Here is a 26,948-nt window from a genome sequence, read left to right on the forward strand (position 1 = left end):
TGGATGTGTGTGTGTGTGCGACTGTACACCTGTCCTTTTTTTCCCCTACGGGAAGTCTTTCTGCTCCCGGGATTGGAATGACTCCTTACCCTCTCCCTTAAAACCCACATCCTTTCGTCTTTCCCTCTCCTTCCTGAAGAAGCAAACATCGGTTGCGAAAGCTAGTAATTCTGTGTGTGTGTTTGTGTGTTTTGTTCATGTGCCTGTCTGCCGGCGCTTTCCCGCTTGGTAAGTCTTGGAATCTTTGTTTTTAATATATACATATAAAATAAAAAGAAACTTCCACATGGGAAAAATATATTAAAAACAAAGATTCCAAGACTTACCAAGCGGGAAAGCGCCGGCAGACAGGCACATGAACAAAACACACAAACACACACACAGAATTACGAGCTTTCGCAACTGGCAGTTGCTTCGTCAGGAAAGAGGGAAGGAGAGGGAAAAATGAAAGGATGTGGGTTTTAAGGGAGAGGGTAAGGAGTCATTCCAATCCCGGGAGCGGAAAGACTTCCCTTAGGGGAAAAAAAGGACAGGTGTACACTCGCACACACACACACACACACACACACACACACACACACACACACACACACACACACATCCCTAGATATGTGTGTGTGTGTGTGTGTGTGTGTGTGTGTGTGTGCGCGCGAGTGTACACCTGTCCTTTTTTTCCCCTAAGGGAAGTCTTTCCGCTCCCGGGATTGGAATGACTCCTTACCCTCTCCCTTAAAACCCACATCCTTTCATTTTTCCCTCTCCTTCCCTCTTTCCTGACGAAGCAACTGCCAGTTGCGAAAGCTCGTAATTCTGTGTGTGTGTTTATATATATATATATATATATATATATATATATATATATATATATATATATATATATATCCGCACATATACAGACACAGACAGACATATGTAAATTCAAAGAGGTTGGGGAGAGATGTCAGTTGAGGCAGAAGTACAGAGACAAAGATGATGTTGAATGACAAGTGATGTACGAGGGGCGGCAACTTGAAATTAGCGGAGGTTGAGGCCTGGTGGGTAACGGGAAGAGAGATTATACTAAAGGGCAAGTTCCCATCTCTGGAGTTCTGATAAGTTGGTGTCAGTGGGAAGTATCCAGATAACCTGGACGGTGTAACACTGCTGGCCATGCACCAGGGCATGTTTGGCCACAGGGTGATCCTCATTACCAAGAAACACTGTCTGCCTGTGTCTGTTCATGCGAATGGACAGTTTGTTGCTGGTCATTCCCACATAGAAAGCTTCACAGTGTAGGCAGGTCAGTTGGTAAATCACGTGGGTGCTTTCACACGTGGCTCTTCCTCTGATCGTGTACACCTTCCGGGTTACAGGACTGGAATAGGCGGTGGTGGGAGGGTGCATGGGACAGGTTTTACACCGAGGGTAGGATCCAGAGGGTAGGGAAGGTGGTTTGGGGATTTCATAGCGATGAACCAAGAGGTTACGAAGGTTAGGTGGACGGCGGAAAGACACACTTGGTGGAGTGGGGAGGATTTCATGAAGGATGGATCTCATTTCAGGACAGGATTTGAGGAAGTCGCATCCCTGCTGGAGACCCACATTCAGAGTCTGATCCAGTCCCGGAAAGTATCCAGTCACAAGTGGGGCACTTTTGGGGTTGTTCTGTGGGAGGTTCTGGGTTTGAGGGGATGAGGAAGTGGCTATGGTTATTTGCTTCTCCAGCAGGTCGAGAGGGTAGTTGCAGGATGCGAAAGCTGTCTTCAGGTTACTGGTGTAATGGTTCAGGAATTCAGGATTGGAGCAGATTCGTTTGCCACAAGTATACACTTTCATGTATCCCTACAGCTTAGGTCTTCATGGCAAACGAATCTGCTCCAGCACAGTAACAAGCACTATGTCAGTTGACTGCTCTACGGAAGTATTTCTGCAGAACTGTAATAGTAAATCAACTATGAAGCACAACATCTCTCAAATATTGTCTGTCACAGGAGTTTAATGAACATCTCCATGACACTTGCACACTTGATAAATAAACCTGCAATGAAGCACACTGCTCTTCTTTGGACTGTGTCTGTTTTCTCTATCAATCCATTCTTGTATGGGTCCTACACTAAGCAGCAAAATTTAAGTATTGGTCAAAAGAGGGTTTTGTAAGGTACCTCCTTCATAAGTGGCCAAGATTCTTATGGAGATTCACACAGTCTGCTATCTGCCTTTCTTGCAATTAAGTTTTCTGGCTTAAATCGCTCAGCACAGCTTTTCCCAGATATGCAAAGTTTGTGACTGCTCTCAGTGACTGTTCAGTAATGTGTAAATAAACCATAATGGCTCCTATGAATTACTTATGCACAATACATTACATTTGTTTACGTTACAGGTTAATGGGGGCAAATCCCTGCAATGTGTTAAAAATTAATAACTTACACTTTATTCTCATCTTAAAATGGCCAGAAGTGTCATTTAAACAAAAGTGTATACCACTTATATAATTTCTCCTGTTGGAAACATGCTTATATCTGTGTAACTTCAACAATAATACTGTGCTGTCAAACATACCTCACCAACAAGCATTTCAAAAATTAATACTCCAAGTCCCCACCAGTCCACAGCACGAGTGTAAGATGTCTCCGTTAATACTTCAGGTGCAAGAAATTCGGGGGTACCACAAAATGTTCCAGTCCGATCTCCATATGCCATACCTTCCTTACATAATCCAAAATCAGCAATTTTTACATAACCCTCTGTATCCAGCAATAAATTATCCAGTTTCAGGTCTCTGAAACATAAGCAAACTTAAGACACTGATATAGTCTTGAAATGCAAACTACAGCATAATTCAGTAATAATGTTTCCCAGAATTATACTCTTTATTAATTGCTGCCAAACATACCTGTATATTATTTTGCTTTCATGAAGATACTGCAGTCCAAGAACAACGCAAGCTGCATAAAACACAGCTCGAGGCTCAGTGAAAACATCCGCATGTATATGCATCATTAAGTCTCCACCAGCGGCATACTCCATTACAAAGCACACATGAGCCTTTAACAAGAACAGATATTTAGTTCAGTAACATACTTACTCGGAAACACTGCAAGTGATATGAATATGAAACAATCACGAGAATATAAATTCATGTAGATGATTCCACAGCAATCAATGGCATGCCAAACGCGAGAGGCAGACGCGAGGAAGTGAAACACACAGCATATGATACTGGAAGAATCACTGACATTTTTAACTAATATGAGTTGTGCTGTTGCAATGCTTCCACACTTATTACATACATTTACAATATTGAAATTCACTATATTTACAACAGCTGTAACAAAATTTTACTATGAATGAAAGAAACACACTGTAAACTACTACACACTGTAAACTACTACAAATGTGACAGAAGACCTTGAGGCATGTAACAATGTCATATCCATATTTAAAACTCCCTATAATGCAGTAAAAATTTGAGCAGATTAACACACAGTGTCTACAGAAGAAGGAGTATTAAGTATGTAAATATTGGAAAATTAAGATCAGGGAAAGAACATACTCCTTTATAGGAGCAAGCCAATATAAGAAAAAACCCAAAAGGGTAAAAAGAGTGGAGTTTGATGGACACATCAGGTGAAAAGTGGAAACAGGGTGTGAGGGGTGTGGTGGGAAGGGACTTGATCAGGTTTTCTTTCACTCACTCTATGACTTTCTCTAAGCTTAAAGAAGGCTTTTGTACATCACTGAAACTGATGTCACATGTGTCTCTGGTATGGCAAGAAATTCATCAAAATGACATTCAGAAGCTGTTTGTTTCCCTGACAAAAAAAATTCAAGAGCGTATTTTGTGATGCCTCCTACTGCTGCCTATTCGCTCTTCCAACCTACAGGTTGACAACTCAACTACAGGGATGACCAACAAATATTACCTTGTTACATATCTACAAGGGCTATTCAAAAAGTATCCAATTTTATTTTTTATTATAGAAACTAAGAATAGCTTCAGGGCACATGCATTCTATATGTCTGTAGACATATGCCTGATTTTTTCATGACTACGTAAACAACCCATCACTGGCTAGCCATTGGTGAGTGAACACTTGTAAGTGGTAGTTGTCAGACTTTGACTTGTTGGCAAAATGACAGAAAAAGTGAAATAATGTTATAGCATTAAATTTTATTTTAATCTTGGCAATTCAAAAGTTGAAACAATTCACAAGATTCGACATGTGTTTGGGGATGGAGCAACTGGTACCACACAGATAAAGAAGAGGTACAACTGTTTCAAAGATGGCCACTCATCAGTGAAGAGGGAAATATGTTCAGGTAGGACCACAATATCTGAAAATGAGGTGCTTGTTGTTGTTGAACAAATTAGGGATCTGGTGATGCAAGATAGAAAAATCAGGGTCTGAGAACTCACACACAAGGTTAAATTTGGTATTTGGCCCATTCATTCCATTTTAACGGAATGTATGGACCTCAGGAGAATCTCAGCAAAATAGTAGCAAAGCTGATAACAACTGAGCAAAAGCAACTTTGTTCAGAGATTGCAAAGGACATGTTGGATACTGTCAAAAGTAATCCCAACTTCCTTCACAGTGATCACTGGTGATAAGTGCCTGGTTTATGAGTACAGCTCACAAAGAATCATCACAATAGAAGCATCCATCATCCTTGAGACCCCAGAAAGGGTGACATGTCCGCAGCAAAGTGAAAGTCACGCTGACGATCTTTTTTGCCTCAAATGGCATAGTCCATCACGAGTGCACCCCAGAAAGTACTAATGTCAAAAGGAGTACTACCAACAGGTTCTGGATCACCTTTGTGAAGCCATGAGATATAAATGGCCAGACTTATGGGCAGCAGGCAGTTGGCACCTTCACCAAAAGTATCATTCTCAATTAATTCAGAGTTTTTTGGCCAAACACAATACGGCTGTAGTTTGTTGGCCTCCCTATTCCCCCTTACCTAGCACTGAGTGAGTTCTGGCTTTTCCCTAAACTAAAAAGATTCTGAAACAGACCAGATTTCAGAATAGGGAAGATATTATGCAGACTTAGAAGAAGCAGCTCTACACCATAACAAAAGAGGCTTTCCACCGATTCTGCCAGCAATGGCAGTAATGTTAAGAGAAGTATGTAGAAGCTGAAGGGAACTACTTTGAAGGTGACTAGTGTCAAAGAATTCTCTCTGAATAAATATTTATTCTATATATATTTTTGGACGTCCCTTGAATGTATTTTATCTACAGCAAATAAAACGTTTTATTTTCAGAAAAGCTTTTGTGACTTCTTGGTATAAGTTTCTAATACAGTCATCATCATTTTGCGTAACATTTGAATTAATAATTTATCTTCCACACGTTTGCAACATAATCTGGAAAACTGACATACTGCACCTCATTTGTGTCAGCGCAGTACCGAACTTTTAGTCTGGCTGTGATTTTCTGCTACCATTTCTGTGCTGTCAAATGTACATACTCACATACTGCAAACATACTGATTAGCAATAATCTGAGTGCTACACATCAAATACAATTATACTGGCATGTATCTAGCCCTGCGCCTGTAAACAACTGGTGGCAATTATATTAATGCTGCAAAATTATCTGTACTTGCACAAACGGGCAATTTTGTGACACTGTACCACAAAACAAGTGTTATGCCACACTCTCTGAAAGAAACACACCTATTATCCCAAATCCACACATGAAGATAACTAAATGACTTCAGTTTTGAGCTAATTGTTTGAGGAAACTATTGAGATGTTACAGTTACAGTGAATGCTAGCATGGTAATGGCATTTTGAATGAGTGAATGGAAGAAATTGCAACACTGGGAAAGAAAAAGAATTATGACAGCATAATATAAACAAAATTAAAACAACGGAATTCAGATTAGCATAATTTTGGTCACTTATCTACTGACTGCAGTAAAGGTTTATTGTTGGAGTATCCTAATCAATTTATTACATTTGCTTTGATGGATACTATGAGAGAGCAATTCAAATATAGTTCTTTGTTTCTATATCCAGTACCCATTTAAGTAACACTATAACCTTCCATTCTAAGAACAGAATATGGTAAATGAATTAATTAAATGATCAAAAAGAATGGGACTCGAAACAAGCTAGAATGATTTTAAAAAATTCTGAATAAAAATGTTGTTAAATTTGCTGAAGTTGAAAAATGTACGTTTTTCATATTTTTTAGAAAAGGAAAAAAAATAACTCTACATACAACCCATCCTCCAAAAATGAAATAATATAAATAATTACTAACATTTACGCAAAACTTTCAGTTGTCTCTCAAGCCCCTTCTTCCCTGTGAAATATTTTTTAGTTCAATGACTGATTATTTGAATTTCAATACTTACTTCTGTTTGAAAGCAAGCAAAAAGGTTCACCAAGAAGGGATGTCGTATTGTGTTTGCTACTTCAAAGATTCTTTTTTCTGAAAGAAGAGATTCTACTTCATCTCTGGCAATGATATCACCTTTTTTCAAAGCTTTGATTGCAAAATATTCTCCTGTGTTACGATACTGTGCCAGGATAACCTGAAAAAAATAGAAAAAAATTGAAAACAAACTGTAGAGTGTGAGAAATTATGAACAATATACGACATTTCTATTTCAATGAACTGTGAAAGCAATGTACCATTCATAATAAAATAGTGTTTAAGAACCACCCTCCTACAAGGTACATGACATACTTACATCTACATCCATTCTCTACAAACCACTGTGAAGAGCATATTAGTTATTTGGGCTTCTTCCTCTGTCTAATTTTATGTTTGTGAGCAATATGAAGGGGAGCAATAGGTAGGGGTTGTAGTTTTTTCCTAGATCCATTATGTTGTGACCTCCTTTGTAGACATTCAATATTCCCTGTTAGTCCTATCAGGTACGGGTACCACACGCTTTAGCAATATTCTACAATGGGTCACATAATCAATCTCCTTTGCTGATTGATTACATTACCCTAGATATTCTGCCAATAAATTGGTCTACCACCTGCCGTACTTATGACTGACCATATATTTCGTATCTCTACAAATTTTTACACCCTTATATTTGTATGAGCTGACCAATTGCAATTATCTCTCACTGACTTTGTAGTCATAGGACATTAAATATTTCCCATTTTGTAGAGTGCAAAATTTTATATTTCTGAACATTTAAAACAAGTTGTCGATCTTTACATTTATTTAAAATACTATCAACCTCCTACTGAATATATTTTATCTTTTCCAGACAGCAGTTCATTATAGATAAATGCATCATCGACAAAAAGTCTGAGGTTATGATTAATATTGTCTGTAAGATCATTTATGTACATCATGAAAAGTGTGTCCCAACATACTTCTCTAGAGCACACCTCAACTTACTTCTACATCTCTGATGACTTTCCAGCATCCTCCCTACCAAGAAATTTTGAATCGAGTCACAAATTTCACTTTATACTTCATACACTCATACTTTCGATAGTAAGTGGAGCTATAGTACAATGTCCAATGCCTTTTGGAAGTAAAGAAATACTGCATCTGCTCAACGGCCCTGATCCATAGTTTTCCGGATGTCATGAGAGAAAAACATGAGTTGAGTTTTGTAGGACTGATGTTTTCAGAATTCAAGCTGGCTGGCATGGAGGAGGTCATTCTGTTTGAAATACTCCACCACATTTGAGTTCGTAATACATTCTAAGATTCTACAACAAATAGACGTCAAGGGTATCAGACGGTAGTTGTGTAGATTGCTCCTGCCACCCTTCTTGCAGACTTGAGTGACTTATGCTTTCTTAAAACGTGGGACACAGCTTTTTATCATGGTCAAAAAAGGAACTAACTCTGCTTTAAATTTGGCAGGGATTCCACCTGGCTCTGGAGCTTTGTTTAATTTTAACGTCTTCCGTTGTGTGTCAACTCTACTGGCACTAATATCAACTTCATTCATTTTGCAATGGTGTGAGAATTTAATTGGTGGAATATTCCTGGATTTTCTCCTCATGAAAGAAACACTTGAAAACAGAATTCAGCATTTCTCTTTTTGCTTTGTTGCCCTCAGTTTCAGTTCCTAACTCATAAACAACTATTTGGACACTAACTATGGTGTCACTAACAGTTTTCATGCATGACTAGAATTTCTTTGGGCTTTCTCAAAATAACTATCAAATGCAAGGTCAGTTATGGTTTTAAACTTGTGCCACATCTTTTCTACATACTCCTGCCCAGAGGTTAATGTTTCAAGTTCATAATTCAGATATGGCCTTACTGCCTCTTTATCTAATTTGTTGACCACGCGAATCTTTCTAATTGGTTTAGTTGCCATTTTTACTTTAGTTACCAAGGTTGCTATAACTGTCTCATGGTCACAGAGACCAGTTTGAAAAAAGAGAGAAAGAGAGAGAGAGAGAGAGAGAGAGAGAGAGAGAGAGAGAGAGAGAGAGGGGGGGGGGGGGGGTAGGTTCAAATGACTCTAAGGACTATGGGACTTAACATCTGAGGTCATCAGTTCCCTAGACTTAGAATACTTAAACCTAGCTAACCTAAGAACGTCACACACATCCACGCCCGATTCGAACCTGCGACCATAGCAGCCCCGCGGTTCCGGACTGCAGCACCTAGAACCACATGGCCACTGCGGCCGGCTGTAGACATCCTCACAGAGGTTAGGTCTATTTGCTGTCATTAGACCCAACACATTTCCATTATGGGTGGGCTAGCACACAATCTGTTCTACAGCTACACGTCTATTTTGCAATTCACAATTAAGTGCCCAGCAGAGGTTCTAGGTAGTTTTAAAGGAATTAATTTAGTAATATTTTAATTCTTGTCGCACTTACAAAACTGTAATTATCCTAACTGATAGTTGGATGACTGAAATCTCCACACATGTATATAATGAAACTATTCAGTTTAGCTTCATTTCTGGAAGAAAGCCATAGTCCTTCATTAAAAATAAACAAAACATAAACAAAATTTTCAGGAAAAAGACCTAACTGATTTCAATCTTTGAAAATCCACAGGATATACAACACATATGCCACTTACTAGTTGTCACCTCACAATCCATAACATGCTCTTTGTTTTCATGTGCCTATATTAATTATTTTGTGTTTTGAGAAATGTAAACACTATTTTGCTAGCAAAGAACTGTGAAGACTACAACCAAACAATAAAGGCAGTAGTTGGGCATATTATCACAAACCACCACAAATGTAAGACAGTGGTTAGAATTTCTACCAACAGGAATTTAATTTAAATAAGTTACCAAAACTTAAAATTGAAGATGGCTTCTCTGTATGAAAGTAGATTTAGTAAAACTTTTACAAATCCATGAAACTAATTTTAAAAACAGTTTGCATTTACAGGTAATTTTGACAAGCTCTGATTTTCTTTAAACTCAAACGTTCATGTCGTCAGTGTTTACATGTTATTTATTGACTAATCGTTATTGTACTGACATATTCAATAACAAATACAGCTAAAAATTGCCTAAAAGTTGTAACAATACCAATGAAAATACCATACACACCCTGCATTAAATTGTGAAAAAAAAGAAAAAAAAACTGTACCTTCCCAAAGTGGCCACGTCCAAGTACACTAAGGAGGCGGAAATTTTCTATAGACATTCCAGTGAACTGTGAATGACGACGGGATTCATAGGCGCTGTCTCTGTACTCTAATGTTCGTGCCATTGGTCTTCTCACAACATCTGGTTGCTCGTAGGGTACCTGTGAATGGTTATCAGTTACACAATTCACATATTTGCAAAATATATATTGGAAGAACTAAACTTCTGGTGTCTATAACAATTCAACTGAAATTATGTGATTTTTTTTATCTTAATGTGATTCACTATTAGTAGTTACAGCACACTGGACAGAAATATGAGCGAGTGGAGTGGAGTGGAATGTAAACAGGGACAGATGGGACTGACAAATTGCAGATCTGAAGGTACAAGAATCTTGTGGAATTTTGAAAAAAGAAACAAAAAAATGAAATTTCAATGAGACATTTGGAGCTGAAAGAGCCTGATGTTGCTGTTTTTACTACAATGCGACCATAAATACATCTGCAAATGTCACTGAATGTTTAGTGGACATTAAGTGAGATTTAATGTGTTACTTATGGGTACATGTACTACATCATTCAGATATTCACAACCGTTTCTTATTTATTTAAATTTGTATCTATGAAAGACAGCAACTTTGTTCTTCCCTTTTCAAAGTCACTGTGTGCCAATACAGAAGCCTTTTAACTTAAAACTGGATCTTCCAGATTCTTATTTTTTTTAATTAATATTTATGAAAGAGCGCATAAAGTTACACTTAAAGAATCTCTGAAATGAAATTACAACTGAGTAGAGATAGAAAAAATTCTACAGCAACTGACAGTTGGCTGACACATAAAAACAAATGCCAGTGAATCTACCAAGCAAAATAAGGAAAGATGTTAGAAAACTGAGGAGTTAATGGACAATTAGTAACAAGGTCATTAGAGGTACAGCATGTGTCCAGACTGCACAAGGGAATGGAAGGAAATCAACCATGTCCTTTCCAATATCAGTCATCTGTCTTAAGCAGTTTAAGGAATCCATGACAAACTAACTGACAATCACATGGTGATCTGAACATCACTCTTCTTAAATGCAAGTCCAGTGCCTGTATCTCTACAGCACCTCATTTGTTCAAGGAGTGGGCATTTGACAACAAAATTCGATCAAGAATGAACATAGGACAAAATGGGAATTCAACTAACATAAAAGAAACAAACAATCTTTGTCAAGTTGGGGTTGGGGGAGAGGAAAACAAGGATGAGAGAGAGGGCAGTTTTGTCTAATCGTGTCCTACAATGTTGTGATTGTTCTCTCTTCATTCTGATTTTGATAACTTTGCTGCTTAATCATTAAAATTTCATTTGCCTCTGATCTTTTCTCCCTTCCACTACCCAAAAATAATCCCTAGTTTGTAAGCAACTGTTCCAACTAGATTTTGTTGCTGTGTATTCCACCTTCGTTGCTTTAAAATACATGTAGACATTTAAAACATCTTTAGATGAATTCATTTTTAAAGACAATGGTATCAAATGAAAATTCAACCGAAAAAACTGATAAATTATGCGAGAGAATTGCTCGTCAATTCTTGCCTTCAGGAGGAAAAGATGTGCAGTGCTGCCAATAGACACAGATAAAAGTGATACACTCTCTAGCTTTCAAAACTAACAGTTCCTTCCTTGAGGATGAGAAAGGGATCAGTTGTGGAAGTAGAAAGATAGAGCAGGTCAATCAGTCTCAGGATGAGAGGGACCTACATGTAAAAAGGACAACAGTAGCCAAATATTTACAGTATTTACCCAAGTATGAGACGACACTGAATGTAAAATGACTCTCCTTCTTTCTTTCTTTCTTTTTTTTTTAATTATCTAACAAAACTATTAACTTTTATTGACATGAAATATCTGCCTGAAAAGTTAACATTACACTTGTTTTAAACTTATGCCATTTGTTCACTGTCTTCATTTTGATAATATAAGGAGAAATAAAATAAACAAAAAGCATTGTTTACATTAATTTTTATCTTCACTGCCTTTTTTCTTATTCAGCCCACTGTCTGTGGTATCACTATTTTTAATCTTCATCATCATCCAATCAGGACAGCTGTGAATATTATATCTTTGATTTCATAAGTATTTATCTATTTATTCTGAATATATTTTGATTTCTGATGTTGTGGTTACAAGGAGACCTGAGAACACAATTGTTTTCTTTCCTGAACACATAGAGGATTTCACTTCTATATTGACCTGATTATCTTATCAATGTCTCTTGCTTTCAAACTTCTGCCCACTATCTCACTGGCAGTGTAGAACCAGCAGCTGACATACCCTATATTGTTCCCATCTTACCTCACGGTGAGTGTCGACAACTTTGCTGCATGAAATACAGAAATATGCCACTGGCCCCAAACTAGACTTCTAGCATCTCCTGCAGAAATGTTTTCTATTGTTTAGTATTTGTCCAATTTTAACGCCAGTTAGATTCCGAGTACGTATGAATTCTGGGAAACTCCAGTTTAAACATGGTAGAAGCTAAAGTATGCAGTATACATTCCCATGATTGGTAGCATGAAAAAATTTGCTGCTTGTTCATCACTCCCCTCCCCACAATCATCAGAGATCTCGGCCAAGCTGAGCAAGAGGGAGGCACAGACAGTAATATCTTCTAGGTGCATGTCACATGTAAAAATAGCAACTAATACATGAATTAATGATTAATTTTTTTTCTCCTTTTATCTTAATGGTCACCACCTTGTTATAAAAGCTGGTGATGTTTCTCTGCAGTATTTTAATGTCTGTGCTAATCTGCTGAACTGCAACCCAATTTTTCATTTGCAACCCACTTAGTAAATCATTACTGTTTCTCATAAACAAATAAAATATGAGTTGGGTTTGGAGTCAAGCCATGGTTTTTGAGGGGCAATATTTTCACCTTTGAATGTTACCTGTACTTAAAAAGCAGCATAAATGTATGTATATGGTATCCATAGATATGAGAGAACTTTTATTACAGATCTATTCAAGTACAACAAAAGTTTTTAAGTCAATGGAATTTAATGCTACAGTATTTCCTCCAATGGTTCACAAAATTGTCAATTTTTAACCAGGGCATTATACTGCCGTAGTGCTTAGTTCACAGTTTCTCGTGTATCCCTTGCACTAGCACCTCAAGTCAAATATTACACAATTCAGTAAGGTTAATACCATATTGAGCACTGGAACATATTGGGAATATCAAGCCTATTTAAATGAAAGCATTGTTTGCTCAATCCTACTCTTCCAAATTCTTCAAAATGAATTTATTCAAAACTGCACCAGCTCAAGTTACATCTCTAAAAATAAGATGACCCCAACAATGTAAAAACACTGACCTCGGCAGCAATCGTTTAATCTGCGAATATGATATGACCTAATAGTTTTCAATCGACATATTTGGGAAAAAAGACCGTCTTGTAATCAGGTACATACAGTAGGACAGTGGCCACTTTTATTTGGGTCTATCAGCAGTACTACGTCTACATACAGGCCAGAAACTATATATCCTTTTCAAGATATATAGTCTTCTTCTGATCATACTGCAGCTCACTGTTACTGTTAAATAACTTATAAATGATACCTGTATACAACATAAATTCTGTCCATATTTCCCCTTTCGAGCCCTTCTTAACTGTTCAAAAATTTCATTGTATGGTTTGCCTCCTTTGTTATTCTTTGCATCAGTATGTTAAAGCAATTAGTAGACCACTGAGCAATTTCTAGTTATTAAATATAAAACAGTAGTATGGGACACAGAAACATTTTGATGTATGGAAGTGAGAAGAGGAGAGGAAACAAATCCAACAATAAAATCTAAATCTTTACTCATTGTTTCATATTATTATGGATGTTTCTATAAAAACAACTCTTTGTTTTTTCTTTTCCACTATTACATTAATACTTCTATATCAACTGAAACAACAAGAATGATGCATAGAGCAGCAACAGGTAAATTTTTTACAGTCTATTTCTTTTAACAAAAACTAACTTTCTAAGTATACAAAATGATATGATAAGCTGGCATCTTGTCACAGTCATATACTAAAAATAATTATTTGTTTTCTAACCATTTTCATGGGCATCCTTTAAATATGCATGCTGTTTTAGTTACAGTTGTATACATTAAACACTAAAACAGATACTAAAAATCAAAACACATGTTAGTGGTTTATCACAATGCAGAGATTTTAGAAGGCAATCCAACAAAAGCACACTAGCAATAAAAATCTTTAACTGAAACTGACAGTCAACTCAATGTGCGTGAAGGTATTTATTGTCATGAATTATTCTATATAGTTGGGGCTATAGCATTCTTGAAAATAAGAAAATTTAATTATAGAGAATACATCCAAGAGCACAAATAGCAGGATTTTTTTTAGTAGTAAATTGTTTTATGTTATAAAACAATTCATTCACATTCATTACAAAACACAGGATTACTAAAACACACTTTGTTAATTCTGTGGAACAGGGGAAAAAAAACAACAAAAATTGAAACCATAAAAACTGGAAAATAAGAATCATGAAAAAATACAACACTGATCAATATATAGGCCTAGTTGTGTGTTTGTGAATGCTGCTGTATTTGTTCTCATACACTTGGCAGCATATGCACACCAAAAAGCATGAAGTTTAATGTTTTCATTGGTGAGTAGTTGTTACCACCACCATGAAAACAATTATGTTCTGATGTTTTTATTGTTATATCCCCAACTGATACTTGACTATGCAACTGAAGACATAATGCATCAAAAATGTCAGTGTGTTAAACTTTTTCTTTGTACAGTGGTACATTTTTGTTCCCTTTATATAATCCAAGAATTCCAAGTTTACAGTAAACAGAATACCTGAACACAGGTAACTACTTTTGTCACTACATTTTGTTTTTGAAGATGTTCCCCGATATATTTAATAATATACTCAAAGTAATGATATATGTATATACATAGAGTATTAAGTTCATACCCGAAGTGTTTCTAATATAGGCACACTATATATTAACACTTTTTTTCAAAATTTCAATGATAGCAGAATGTCAAGGTATTTCTAACCACAGGTAACTTGAACAAATAAGCAAACACACACAGATACATACATACATACACAGATATTACCATGCATACGGAGACAGTATGATAACAACATTAAATAGTTTAGCATTATATCAATAATTAAAAGGGACAAATCAATTAATTTTTTTATGTGGTTACTTTTGTTAAGAAATGTGAAAGCCAGTAGCAGATATCTTACCTTTTTACAAAGAATAAATAGCACATTATAAATTTTGTTAGGAACTTTTTAAAAATTACACACAAAAATTAGGTTATATTTACATGCACAAGCCAAAGCTGCCATGTTCTTAGCCAAAGAGGTTTTGTACAAATGTTATATCTGTAAATATTTACACACCAAATCACCTAGGTAGAACAGAAGAGCAATTGCTGCAACTCTTGAATGAGCTACAGGTGACAGCCCCATGCAGGAATGACACATTTGTTAATAAGGGGAAAATAACATGAACCATCAATGAGGGAAGAGGTAGGACCGTGTACCTCATCGTCTGGAAACTGGATGACTGGTTGGGGCGAGGGAGAGCGCTGAGGCTCTGCCACACTTGCAGAGCTTAAGTCCCGTTCCTCCGCGTGCAGGAAGTCAAACTCTCGCAATGCACTCTGTAACATGATGGGGCTCTACTTTTGGGGTGCTAAGAGGTGCAAAAAATTTCCTTGGGATTTGTGCCGCGTGCTTTAAATTCTGAAAGCTAAATTTTCAAGCGCTACATTAAGTGTGCTGAGTATTATTGGATTATCAGAACTTTTCATCTAGCATATATGTAGAAGCAATATAAAACTTGAGCAGCAGCATTATTACTTTCCTGCAGAACATTCAACAACTTTATACAGAAATCAAAACTTAAAAGAGCGCACCCCAAAACAATGTGTTTAATTTAAGTAGCTTTATGACTACAATATGATTAAAACATACAAAAATACTTCAAATATTTAACATTATGGAAGGTAAAGTAAGTAGGCATGCATGGAATAGACAAAACTTTAAAAAGTCACAAAGGAAGCTACTGTTTAACACACTACGAAAAATGAAGTGTTCAATGTAGTCTACATAAAAATATGCCAACAGTTTAATCCCATATCGTCACTTCACAAAGTGACTAGAATGATTTCCACGAAAAACTGCTCAAAAGAAGTTTTTGCACCACACTGATGACTTGCACAGTTTGTAATGCTCAATTCTCAATTACTCTTTTTGCAAGTTCTCCACTTCCCATGATACTTCACATTTACTTCGTCTTTAAATAGCCAACTTTACCTTGGTCTGCCATTTATTGGTAGCATTTTTAAAATAATTTTCCGTAGGCATTCAACCCACCTCTTACAATATTCTTACCAGGTTACTGCACAGAGTTCTGTCTAATCTAAACAAGGATGATTCAGTCTTTCTTACTCCATACTTTTAACATCTCTACACTTCCTGTTTAAAACCTAATAGTTATTTTGATTCAGCAATGTAGCAATAGGAATCATCTTACTAACATTTAATATATATTTTTAGGTTTCTTTTATTCTGATTTACTCTTTCTTGTCTTTAAGTACTAACTTGAGTTTTATTCCATTACCTCTTACAGTCATCGAGTGAAACTATTGGCACTTTGTAAATACATTGTAGTTGTTGTGCCAAACTATATGGAATTATTTATTTTCTTTTGTTTGCTGTTCTTTTATCCCCCGGAAATCAGTTAAGAGTGATAATCATAAACAAATAACTTAACCAACAGAAAATCAATCATTCCTTACATGGTATAATTTATGCATAGTCTCATCAATGTATAAATTAAGTCAGGCTGGTCCAACACTGACACACTGGTCAAGGGTGTTCCTTCCCACAGTCACGGGTACGCACAGGTAGTGCAGCCTACCCATCAGAAAGCCCTCTCACACACATTCTGCACATGTGTAAGTTGCTTGGTCACACCTGCTCCCATATGATCATCCAGTGGAGTACAGTCATGTACACTACAGCCTGGCAGCTAGACAACCCACAAGTCAGCTGTTACCTACTGCTGTTGACCTGTGCCTGTACCTGCCCAGCTGCCCCTCTGCAGGCACACAAGCTGGAACAGCCTGTATTAAGTAAGGGGTTCTATCTCTCAACATATATCAAGTCCATTAGTTTCACCATCAACATTAATCACAAACATACTATTTTCATAAAAACTTTTCAATGATAAAATGAGATGAAGTGAGTATTCTCTATGTTTCATTAGACTCCATAGTTTTTTTCTTAAGGCACTTTAAAATCATCCTCAAAATCAATAATAGCTAAATGTGTTTCTTGATCAAATCCACTTTGGCTTCTACAATTTGCAAAAACCACTTTATAGTCAGCGCCAACTTGTGTCTTATATCTTATACACTAAGGTGACAAAAAGTCATGGAACAGTGAAATGCACATATACAATTTTGGTAATATTGTGTACACACTTTATACAAGGGTGGTAAATTGGCGGAGATGTCATTTGTACTCAAGTGATTCATGTGAAAAAGTTCCCGATGCGATTATGGCTGCACAACAGGAATTAACAGACTTTGAATGTAGAATGGTGGTTGGAGCTAGACACATGGGGCATTTCATTTTGGAAATCGTTACATAATTCAGTATTCCAAGAGGCACAATGTCAAGAATTTGCCGAGAATACACAGTTTCAGGCATTGCCTGTCACCACAGACAATGGCCTACACTTAACAACCGACAGCAGTGGTGTATGCATAGAGCTGTCAATGCTATCAGAAAAGCAACACTGCTTGAAATAACCGTAGAACTAAATGTAAGATGTACAACGAACACATCCGTTATGACAGTGTGGCGAAATTTGACGTTAATGGGCTAATCGGTTGGCATAAATCCATGGACCAGTCATCAACAATGCACTTTGCAAGCTGGTGGTGACCCCATTATGCTGTGGGCTGTGTTTACATGGGGTGGAGTATGTCCTCTGGTCCAATTGAACCAATCATTGCCTGAAAATTGTTATGTTAGGCTACTTGGAGTCTATTTGCAGTCATTGATGGACTTCACATTCCCAAACAATGATGGAACTATTTTGGATGACAATGTGCTATGTCACTGGGCCACATTTGTTTGTGACTGGTTTAAAGAACATTCTGGACAATTTGAGTGAATGATATGACCACCAGATCACCTGACATGAATCTCATTGAACATTTATGGGACATAATCAAGAGGTCAGTTCATGCATAAAATCCTGCACTGGTAACACTTTTGAAATTATGGTGGCTACAGAGGCGAAATGGCTCAATATTTCTGTAGGGGACTTCCAATGACTTGTTGAGTCCATGCCATATCAAGTTGCTGCACTATGCACTACACTGGGCACAAGGAGTATCCAACGGCCTTTGTCACCTTGGCGTATGTATTACGTTGGTGCACAAGTTTTTCGCCTTTTTGTTTTGCACATTGGTATTTCAGATGTTATGGGTTTACTTACCGACTGTCATTTTCATTTGTATTTCACTGTTGCTATTTGAGTGTCACGTGATCAAGTGAGTGGAGTTGTGGATGCTAGAAAATGGAGCAGCAAGTGGGGGAATCAACATATTCTTCTGCCTGAGTGACACATAGTGGGTAGACAGAAACATTTGCGCCATGTATGGGGACCATTGCATTGGACAGAGCATGATAAGAAAACAGTTTTCTCATTTTAAGGAGACTCATTTTGGCATTAGTGACTCTTCTTATTCATGATCCACACCAGTGTACTCAAGAACTGTGATCATTCCACAATCACACTGCATTTGCATGCAATCAGGAAGATTCAAAAATCAGGTGTATGGGTATGGCATACTCTAGGCCAAAATCACAAAAACCAGGGGGTGGCCATATGTCCCTTCCTGTATCATTACTGACAAAAAGAAAAAGTGTCTTTATGCTAACATAAGAAAAAGAAATGAATGGTGGAGCGCAAACAAAGCAGCAACTCCTCGCACAAAAACCTGGATGCATCCACAGAAGATAATGTTATGCATCTGGTGGAACAGCGATGGTGGTGTGTACTATAAATTGCTTCCCAAAGGTAAAATCATCATTGCTGACATTTGTAGTCAGCAACTGAGGTATCTTGCAGACACAATCCAGGAACAAAGGCCAGGAAGACTGCATGAAGTGATGCTGCTCCATGATAACGACTGCCTGCATCCTGCACTGATAAAAAACACTACAGGAGTTGGGTTGGAAAATCATTCCATACCCACCTTATTCATCTTATCATCTTTTCTGCTCGTGTACTGAACAACTTTCGAGAGTCTTACTTTTCAGATGAAAAAGCACTCCAAACAGGGCTCGAGTTCTTTACTCTAAAACCACGTGATTCCCATACACGTGGGACCGAAAAGTTACCCCAGCTCTGGTGGACTGTCGTAAATAGTGAAGGAGAATACATTATTGATGACTAAAGTCTCTGTTATGTGTATCTGTTGTGTTTATGGAAAAACAATACGAATTTCTGCACCAACCAAATAGAAATGTCTAGCTGTTCTACAATTGCTGGTGATTGTATCAAACAGTAAAGCAGTAGCAGCTTAGAAAAAATAAATGTACCTCAGTATTCAAGTAATCTATCGAAGAACTCTGTAAGTTTGTTGCTTTAGCATTTTTAAGTGGTTTCCAGCACTTTTGTAAGATCTTCAGTAGGAACATCACTCAAACTATTTGCAAGATTTTTCGACAAGTAAAAAACCACCACACACACACACACACACACACACACACACACACACACACACACACACACACACACACAGAGAGAGAGAGAGAGAGAGAGAGAGAGAGAGAGAGAGAGAGAGAGAGAGAGAGAGAGAGAGAGAATTCTGTACGACAATCAATAAAAATGGAAGTTTGACCCAAATCAAATAATACAAAACAACATTACAAAAGGCTACACTATCACCATCAAGTTACAACAAAGTGGTCACAGCAACTGGCATCCTTACAAACTACAAAGTTGCATGACAGAATCAACTGAAGCATACCAATGATCAAACATTTCAAAAATATAACTGACCTGAGAGATACTGACAAAAATATATAATGGGAATAGAACACAGTGACCATCCATTGCATGAAGAAGGTGATACATAGTAAGATCCCAATAATTATCAGGAGTATGCCTAGATGTCACATATAAAATTTACTCCAAATTATGCGCCTAAGGATTCGGAAACTTGACAAAGTTCTTATAGAGTACTAAAAAGGACTTCAGGAAAGCACAAGTTGTCTTTGGGAATTGGAGAGAGGGGCACTCTGATTGGAGAAATTCAGGCATAAATGGAAAATGAAATGAAAACCAAACACCAACACTGATAAGGAAAGCCCAGTGTGGAATGTAAATAATGGAGACAGTACAAATAATAATTCACTGTATGGCTGAGACACTGAGTGGTTGATAGACACATGATCCGGACTGAAAACATAGAGCTAAGATTTCAGGAAACAAGACTTTGACTAAACAATAAACAAATTAAGGTTGTAAATACAAGGGGTAGTCAAACTTTTCATTATCATCTTGAAAAAACAAAATTCTGTTAGTTTGCTTACTTGCAGACACATGTCTGCAGCTATGGCACACACTGATATTGCAGTACTACAGTCCTGCAGTATGCTACTAGAGCTATTAGAGAAGCCAAAAACCAAAGTGGCACAGTCCCATGATGAAGAGGAGTATTGTGCAGTAATTTGATTTCAGAAGCAGCAGAATTATTGCAGCTGTGTCAGACTAACTCAGATGGCTACCTGGATTGTCCTGACATAATTGCAACACTTCTGCTGTTGCCACAAGTGAATTACCATAGGAAACTTCACTTTACAATAGTCTATGCCAGTTGTTTGGCTCCTCTACTGGAGTGCTATAATACTATGATGCGGGGATTTTTGTGTGGTGGGAGACATGCACCTGCAAACATACAATTGATTAATAATGTAACTTTATTATTTCAAGGTGATAGTTAAAACTTTATGAATACCTGCTGTTCTAGATTAAAACATCCTGAAAAAATAATAATTTGGAACTTAAAAACAGAGGAGGAAGATCAGTTGGATACAGGATAACAAAACAAGAAAGCATAACAAATCACTTGGCCAATATATAAGAACAAATCTCTCTAGATGAATACCAACAGCACAACCTCCTTAATTAAACATGAAGCAACTTATGGTAGCTACATACTATTTAACAATGAAAACAAACAATAATTGACAAAATTATTTAATTGGATGGATGAAAAATCTATTCACCAAGCAGCAGCAGAGCACACATGAAAGACAGTTGCAATTGGTAAGCTTTCGGTGCTAGAGGCTCCTTCGTCAGGCAGAAGGGTTGAAGGGGAAGGAAGAGGGGTGGCGGAAAAGGACTAGATATCTAGGAAAAGGGTAGATTTTGGAAAAGTCACCCAGAACCACGGGTCAGGGGAGACTTACCCTTCAAGATGAGAAGGAAAGACTGATTATTGGGGATTGCATCGGACGAGATTTGAAAACCTGAGAGCTTAAAGGTAATATGCCTACAGAGATTACTGCTTAAAGATCATGCATGAGTTAATAAAAGTGAAACTCTTATTAACTTCACTCTTGGTAACTCATGCATGACACTGAAGCAGTAATCTATGTCTGCATATTACCCTGTCTTCAACCTTTTAAGCTATCAGGTTTTCAAATCTCACCCAGTGCACTCCTCATCAGTCTTTCCTTTTCACCTTCTATACTCTGGTATACTAAGTCTTCCCTGACCCATAGTTCTGGGTGACTTTCCCAAAATCTATCCCTTTTCTTAGACCTCTCTAGTTCTTTTGCTTCACCCATCTTTCTTCCCCTTCAACTCTTCTGACTGAAGAAGGAGCCACTGGCTCTGAGAGTTGGCCAATTACAACTGTCTTTTAAGTGTTCTGCTGCCACTTGGGGAGTAGATTTTTTATCTATCCAATTGAATAATTTCTAGATACTATTTAGATTGAAAAGCAAGGTATCAACAGATAAATTACAAAGATGGATAGAAGCATCCTCACAGCAATCATCAAAGAGATGACACATTTGGGGGGAGAGGGATGAGACAATACTAGATACAATAAGAAAGAGGGGGGGATTTTTTTTCCTGTCACTGATCAAAAAGCAGGTTAGTCAAAACTTTTGAAAAAATAAAATGAAGAATAATTGGTTCGAAGAAGGGCAGAATGGTTTCAGAGTTAAATATGACAATGCAATAAATCAAAGACAGAGAAAAAAACAGGAGTCTAAGGAGCAGTGATACACGAATTAAAACTAAAAATTTTTGAAAGAAAACAGTACTCCATACTGACGAAGAAAGTGCAGCCAGGTCAGAAAGAAAGTAAAACTTTTGTGAACGGAAGACTACAGTTATATGGATTAATTCAAATGCTCCAATGTGGACTTAAACTATATACAAACAATAATTACTCACAACTACTTCCTTCCAGTCATAAGAAAAAATATCTGACATGCAGGCACCTGACCCCCCCCCCCCCTCCCCCCTTCCCGCGCGCGCGCACACACACACGCACACACGCACACACACACACACACACACACACACACACACACACACACACACACACACAAAGTATATATAAAGCACAAATAAGTAATTACGTATTATTCACTGTACTCTTTAGTCTATAACTACAATGTATTACAAATGCATAACAATGGTGAAGTGCATATAAGACTTCAGAAAATTAAATCATACAACAGATTAAAAGAAACTGTTTCCTCTGTTGGAACAGTGTATCTATACACAGCATTTTACACAGCATTTTTAGTATTGCACCTTCCAGCAACCTACTTTCACGTAATTATTGTATTCCTTTTCAAAACATTTCTGCTTTCATCCAATTTTCACTGTTTGTCTTTATCCAATGCGACCTTCATTTCATGCTAAGCAACAGGCAAAATCTCATTGTCAAAGTTGCATGGTATTAGTAAAAAAATATGTACACAACAACAGGCTTAACCATAAGTCCAGTAATGGTTAAACAGTGTTAACACAGTAAAGCCAACTCTATGTACATAGTGAGATCTTTGAACCCGCCAGAGGTTTTTTCCTCCTTTTCCTTTTTCAAAAATGAAAAAGATAAATTATTTCAAACAGTGCATGAAAAACAAAAGATGCCAAATAAACAGTTAAGCAAAATGAAGCTATTGAAAGTATTTTAACAATGCATTATTACCTCAACATCAAGCCGAGGCGGTGGCTGTGGAGTTTGTGGTGTTTGTGGAGCTGAAGGCAGTGAAGATTTCCTCTTTCCGGCAACTGTTGATGGCAATATTGGACTAGGAGTAGCATCAGCAGGTAGAGGAGGAAGAGGAGGTAAAACTGCAACCCCAAGTCCCAATGGCCGAGTGCCAGAAAGGCCAGCAGTCTGTACATCTGGACTCTCACCAGGGGCTTGAGGTTTATCTTCAGGAAAATCAAATGATAGTTGAAGAGGTTGTACGCCACCTACAAGAAAATACAAGGGTCATTTAGAATTACTAACAAAATGCAAAGTGCAATTCTGAAAATTACATTTTGTGGCGTTAAGTAACAATAAAAACTTTGACTTCGTGATGAACATTTTGTAGAACTCCAGTCTAATATAACTGTTTGTATGTCAAGGAATTTCAATGAACTTTGTCTGATCAAGTCAGGTATGAAAATGTGTGGATTGTCATAGCAAGTACTTTGTTACTCTTCCTGCGTTACCTTTAGTCTGATTCAAATGCTCAGTTTGTTTCACTAAAAGGCACACACAAAATTAAAGGAACATTTCAGATCCACAAAATAGATGGAATGATGTAACTTATTTTAACTATCCATTTCTTACCTGAAGACTGGTTTTCTGTAGAACGGATGTGATTGTTCTGTATAGAAGGTGCTGATCGCTTTAGAAAACGAGCCCATGTTGCTACATTGATATTCATTTGATTTGCACGTGGGAAATTCTTAGCTTGTTGCTTGAAAATCTTACGCTGACGCTGAAGCTTTGGTTTCCTTGTTATCATTGGATTCAAAAATTTAATCTGTAAAAACAAACAATGCAGATTTTGGAAAATAAATCACATTTTGTTTAAGGAAATTAGTGACTGACTTATTATAAAGTTTTCTTCACTTTTGACACACTTTTTATGGCACAATCCTTGGGGGTTTCGCCCAATAATGGCCATCTTCAGATGCTATGGCTGGATGACGAAAGTCTGCCAGTACCATTTGCTTTTTCATAATATCTGAAGGAGTCTACTGTGGGGCCAAAAATAGTTATGATTGTGTCACAAAGAGTAATTGTGTCAAAAATAAACAAAACTTTATGATGCATATTACAGCTGTAGTATAAGAGATGTTGGGTAAAATCAAAATATTTATACATAACAAAAGAATAAAGGGTAAGAATCTAACCATTTTTCACTATACAGGGTATTATTGTTTTAAAAACCCCAAAGCGACATACATGACACTAAGCAAGTATAAGACACATGTGACCACTAACGTCGAGAAATACCCAAAAAGTTGATAATAAACATTGAACATGTGACATCCTCAGATGACGAGCCTGGCGCTCAGTCAGACAGACAGACATTCAGATATCAATACCGGTACCCCACATTTGACCATGCAGCGGTTGGACTTGTTGATCCTACCCTCGCCAATAGGTGACAATGTTGCCTATCTCTCCATTGTTGTTGTTGTTGTTGTTGTTGTTGTTGTTGTTGTTGTGGTCTTCAGTCCAGAGACTGATTTGATGCAGCTCTCCATGCTAAACTATCCTGTGCAAGCTTCTTCATCTCCCAGTACCTACTGCAACCTACATCCTTCTGAATCTGCTTAGTGTATTCATCTCTTGGTCTCCCTCTACGATTTTTGCCCTCCACACTGCCCCCAATACTAAATTGGTGATCCCTTGATGCCTCAGAACATGTCCTACCAACCGATCCCTTCTTCTAGTCAAGTTGTGCCACAAACTCCTCTTCTCCCCAATTCTGTTCAATACCTCCTCATTAGTTATGTGATCTACCCATCTAATCTTCAGCATTCTTCTGTAGCACCACATTTCGAAAGCTTCTATTCTCTTCTTGTCCAAACTATTTATCGTCCACGTTTCACTTCCATAAATGGCTACACTCCATACAAATACTTTCAGAAATGACTTCCTGACACTTAAATCTATATTCGATGTTAACAAATTTCTCTTCTTCAGAAACGCTTTCCTTGCCATTGCCAGTCTCCATTAGGCTACTCTTTTTTCAAACACATTATGTAAATGTGATGTGTTATAAACACAGAAGTTAAGAAGTTATTTTCCTCTCTCTAACCAAGCATAGGCTATTCTTATTTTGTGTCCCATTCTTTTTGTTCTTTCTTTCGTTTATGGCCCTTATTCGGTGCAGAAAACTTATGTCACTGACTAGTAGTGACACAGTTCATATACTCATTTACCTGTGATGCAATATGCTAGTTTTTTGTTATACTGTACTTTGTGATAAACCAACAGGGATCAAGAGACTGGTAAATGAAATAATAAACATTACCTCAATGTAAACACACAAAAGTCTAACCCAATTGGGGGGGGAGGGGGGGGGGGGAATACTTGCATCAAGCATTTTAGTCGGGCATACAGGTCTACAGCCGCACTCATGTGAATATTTAACTTGGGTTAAGATGTTCAGGTGTGGCACACCAATAAGCTCAACTACTTCAGGTGCGGCGATGGTCATCATCTGGTGCTGTTACATGTTCAAGATCTGTCATCCACTTTTGGTATGTTTCCCAACATTTGTGGTCCCATGTATCTTAAAATAAATTACTTATCCCGGTGTTTTTAAATGTTAATAAGAATCTGAGAGGCTACTAAATTACAGCTATTTCCCTGAAAGAGTCTGTCTCTAAAGACCAGAAACATTAATAAAATAAACATAACTATTCACTATACAGTGGAGTCATGAAGAGATCAATAGGCACATAAACAAGTCCTGCAAATGACCCTCTTCCGAACCATTTAAAACAACCACTACCCCCACGTACGCAAGTTCAGCTACATTCTCTGGTGTTGCAGCCTGAATCAGATGATAGGTTGTGGCAGTTGGAATACATGTGTGGAAAATGCGAGCAAGGGAGGGGGTGGAGGGAAGTGTGGTTGATGGCTAGGAGAGAGGGATTGAAAGGAAACAAGATGGGAATGTAGCTCACTGTGGAGGAGGCAGGTTAAGTTGTGTATACACAAAGTGGAGGAAGAAGAAGAAGACCATGGAGAGAACAGTAAGTGGAAGGTGTGAAGAGAGGAATGGAGGTAGGTGTAAAACAGTTGTAGCACAGATTAATACATGATTTGTATAATTCAAACAAGCTGGTAATGACCACATGGTAAAGAACATTTGCACAGCTTTAATTACTTCTTAACAGCATCCACACAAAGATGAGATTTAATTTGAAGAGCCAAGGCGATGATTTCCTTTTCTTCTTCAGTGCTTCAGAGCCCACATGCTCCATGAGCAGGCAGTGAATACTGGCCTGCAAACTGCAAGTACTGTACCCTTCCACCATCAAAGAGAACAGGGTGAGGAACCGTGAGAGAAATGATTGGATAAATCTGGACTGTTCATATATTCTCTGTCACACTGCAGATCAGTTATTTCAAGCTGTAGATCAGTGCAAATCGGATAATGAAAGCTTTTCATTTTCCTATTCACTTAAGCTACAACTCCTGATCTATTTGTGAACATGACAGGCCCTCTGCCAGTAGGCATATAAACCAATAAATTCCGAGACAAACCTACTCTTTCTACAACTTCTTCAATGCTGCTAAGAATGTCACATCCAGCTGTATGCTTGTGATATATACACTTTCATGGAGGGCCAAAGAACATGCAACAAACACTTTATATAGATTTTGAAAGCTGACTCTGAATGTTGTCCGATATAACCTACATGGAACGGAGGAGTGTCCTATTTGGTAATGCCACCATGTGTAACTGAGATGAACATAGATGTTCAGCTGCAATTACTAAGTTTCTTTTATTAAATTGCCATCTGTGAAAGGGTACTGGGACTTTGCCAAAAGTAGTCCAATTTTGTTGGCTCATCCACATGACACACACTTTTTATTTTTCCTCCTCTTCAACAGAGAGTCTCATTTTAAGTTTTTAAAATCTCTTGTTCTGCTCAGGTCCTTCATATTTTCTGTTTCTGTAATCTTTGACATGATAAGGTGTGTAGTGTTTTCGAAAAATTGAGCTTCCTGAAAGTAACCAGTGTCTAATGGTACAGTAAATATTTTGTGAACTCATATTTTCCTGTACAAATGTTCAC

The 26,948-nt window shown here is 37.5% G+C and overlaps 1 protein-coding gene across 2 annotated transcripts in view; it reads right to left on the reverse strand.

Moving 5' to 3' along the window:
- Positions 1-26,948, reverse strand: part of LOC126267370 (serine/threonine-protein kinase N) — a 308,585-nt gene that overhangs the window by 31,629 nt on the left and 250,008 nt on the right. The window contains exons 10-16 of one of the 2 annotated variants that reach the window (XM_049972549.1): positions 23,473-23,668; positions 22,837-23,108; positions 15,118-15,237; positions 9,547-9,705; positions 6,351-6,530; positions 2,873-3,024; positions 2,539-2,758 (exon numbers count right to left, since the gene is read on the reverse strand). In XM_049972549.1, coding sequence (XP_049828506.1) covers positions 2,539-2,758; positions 2,873-3,024; positions 6,351-6,530; positions 9,547-9,705; positions 15,118-15,237; positions 22,837-23,108; positions 23,473-23,668 — 1,299 coding nt within the window. The remainder of the gene's footprint in view (positions 1-2,538; positions 2,759-2,872; positions 3,025-6,350; positions 6,531-9,546; positions 9,706-15,117; positions 15,238-22,836; positions 23,109-23,472; positions 23,669-26,948) is intronic. The other variant, XM_049972550.1, reaches the window with a different exon arrangement.

This window comes from Schistocerca gregaria, chromosome 4 (assembly GCF_023897955.1).
Source record: "Schistocerca gregaria isolate iqSchGreg1 chromosome 4, iqSchGreg1.2, whole genome shotgun sequence".
Lineage (NCBI taxonomy): Eukaryota > Metazoa > Arthropoda > Insecta > Orthoptera > Acrididae > Schistocerca > Schistocerca gregaria.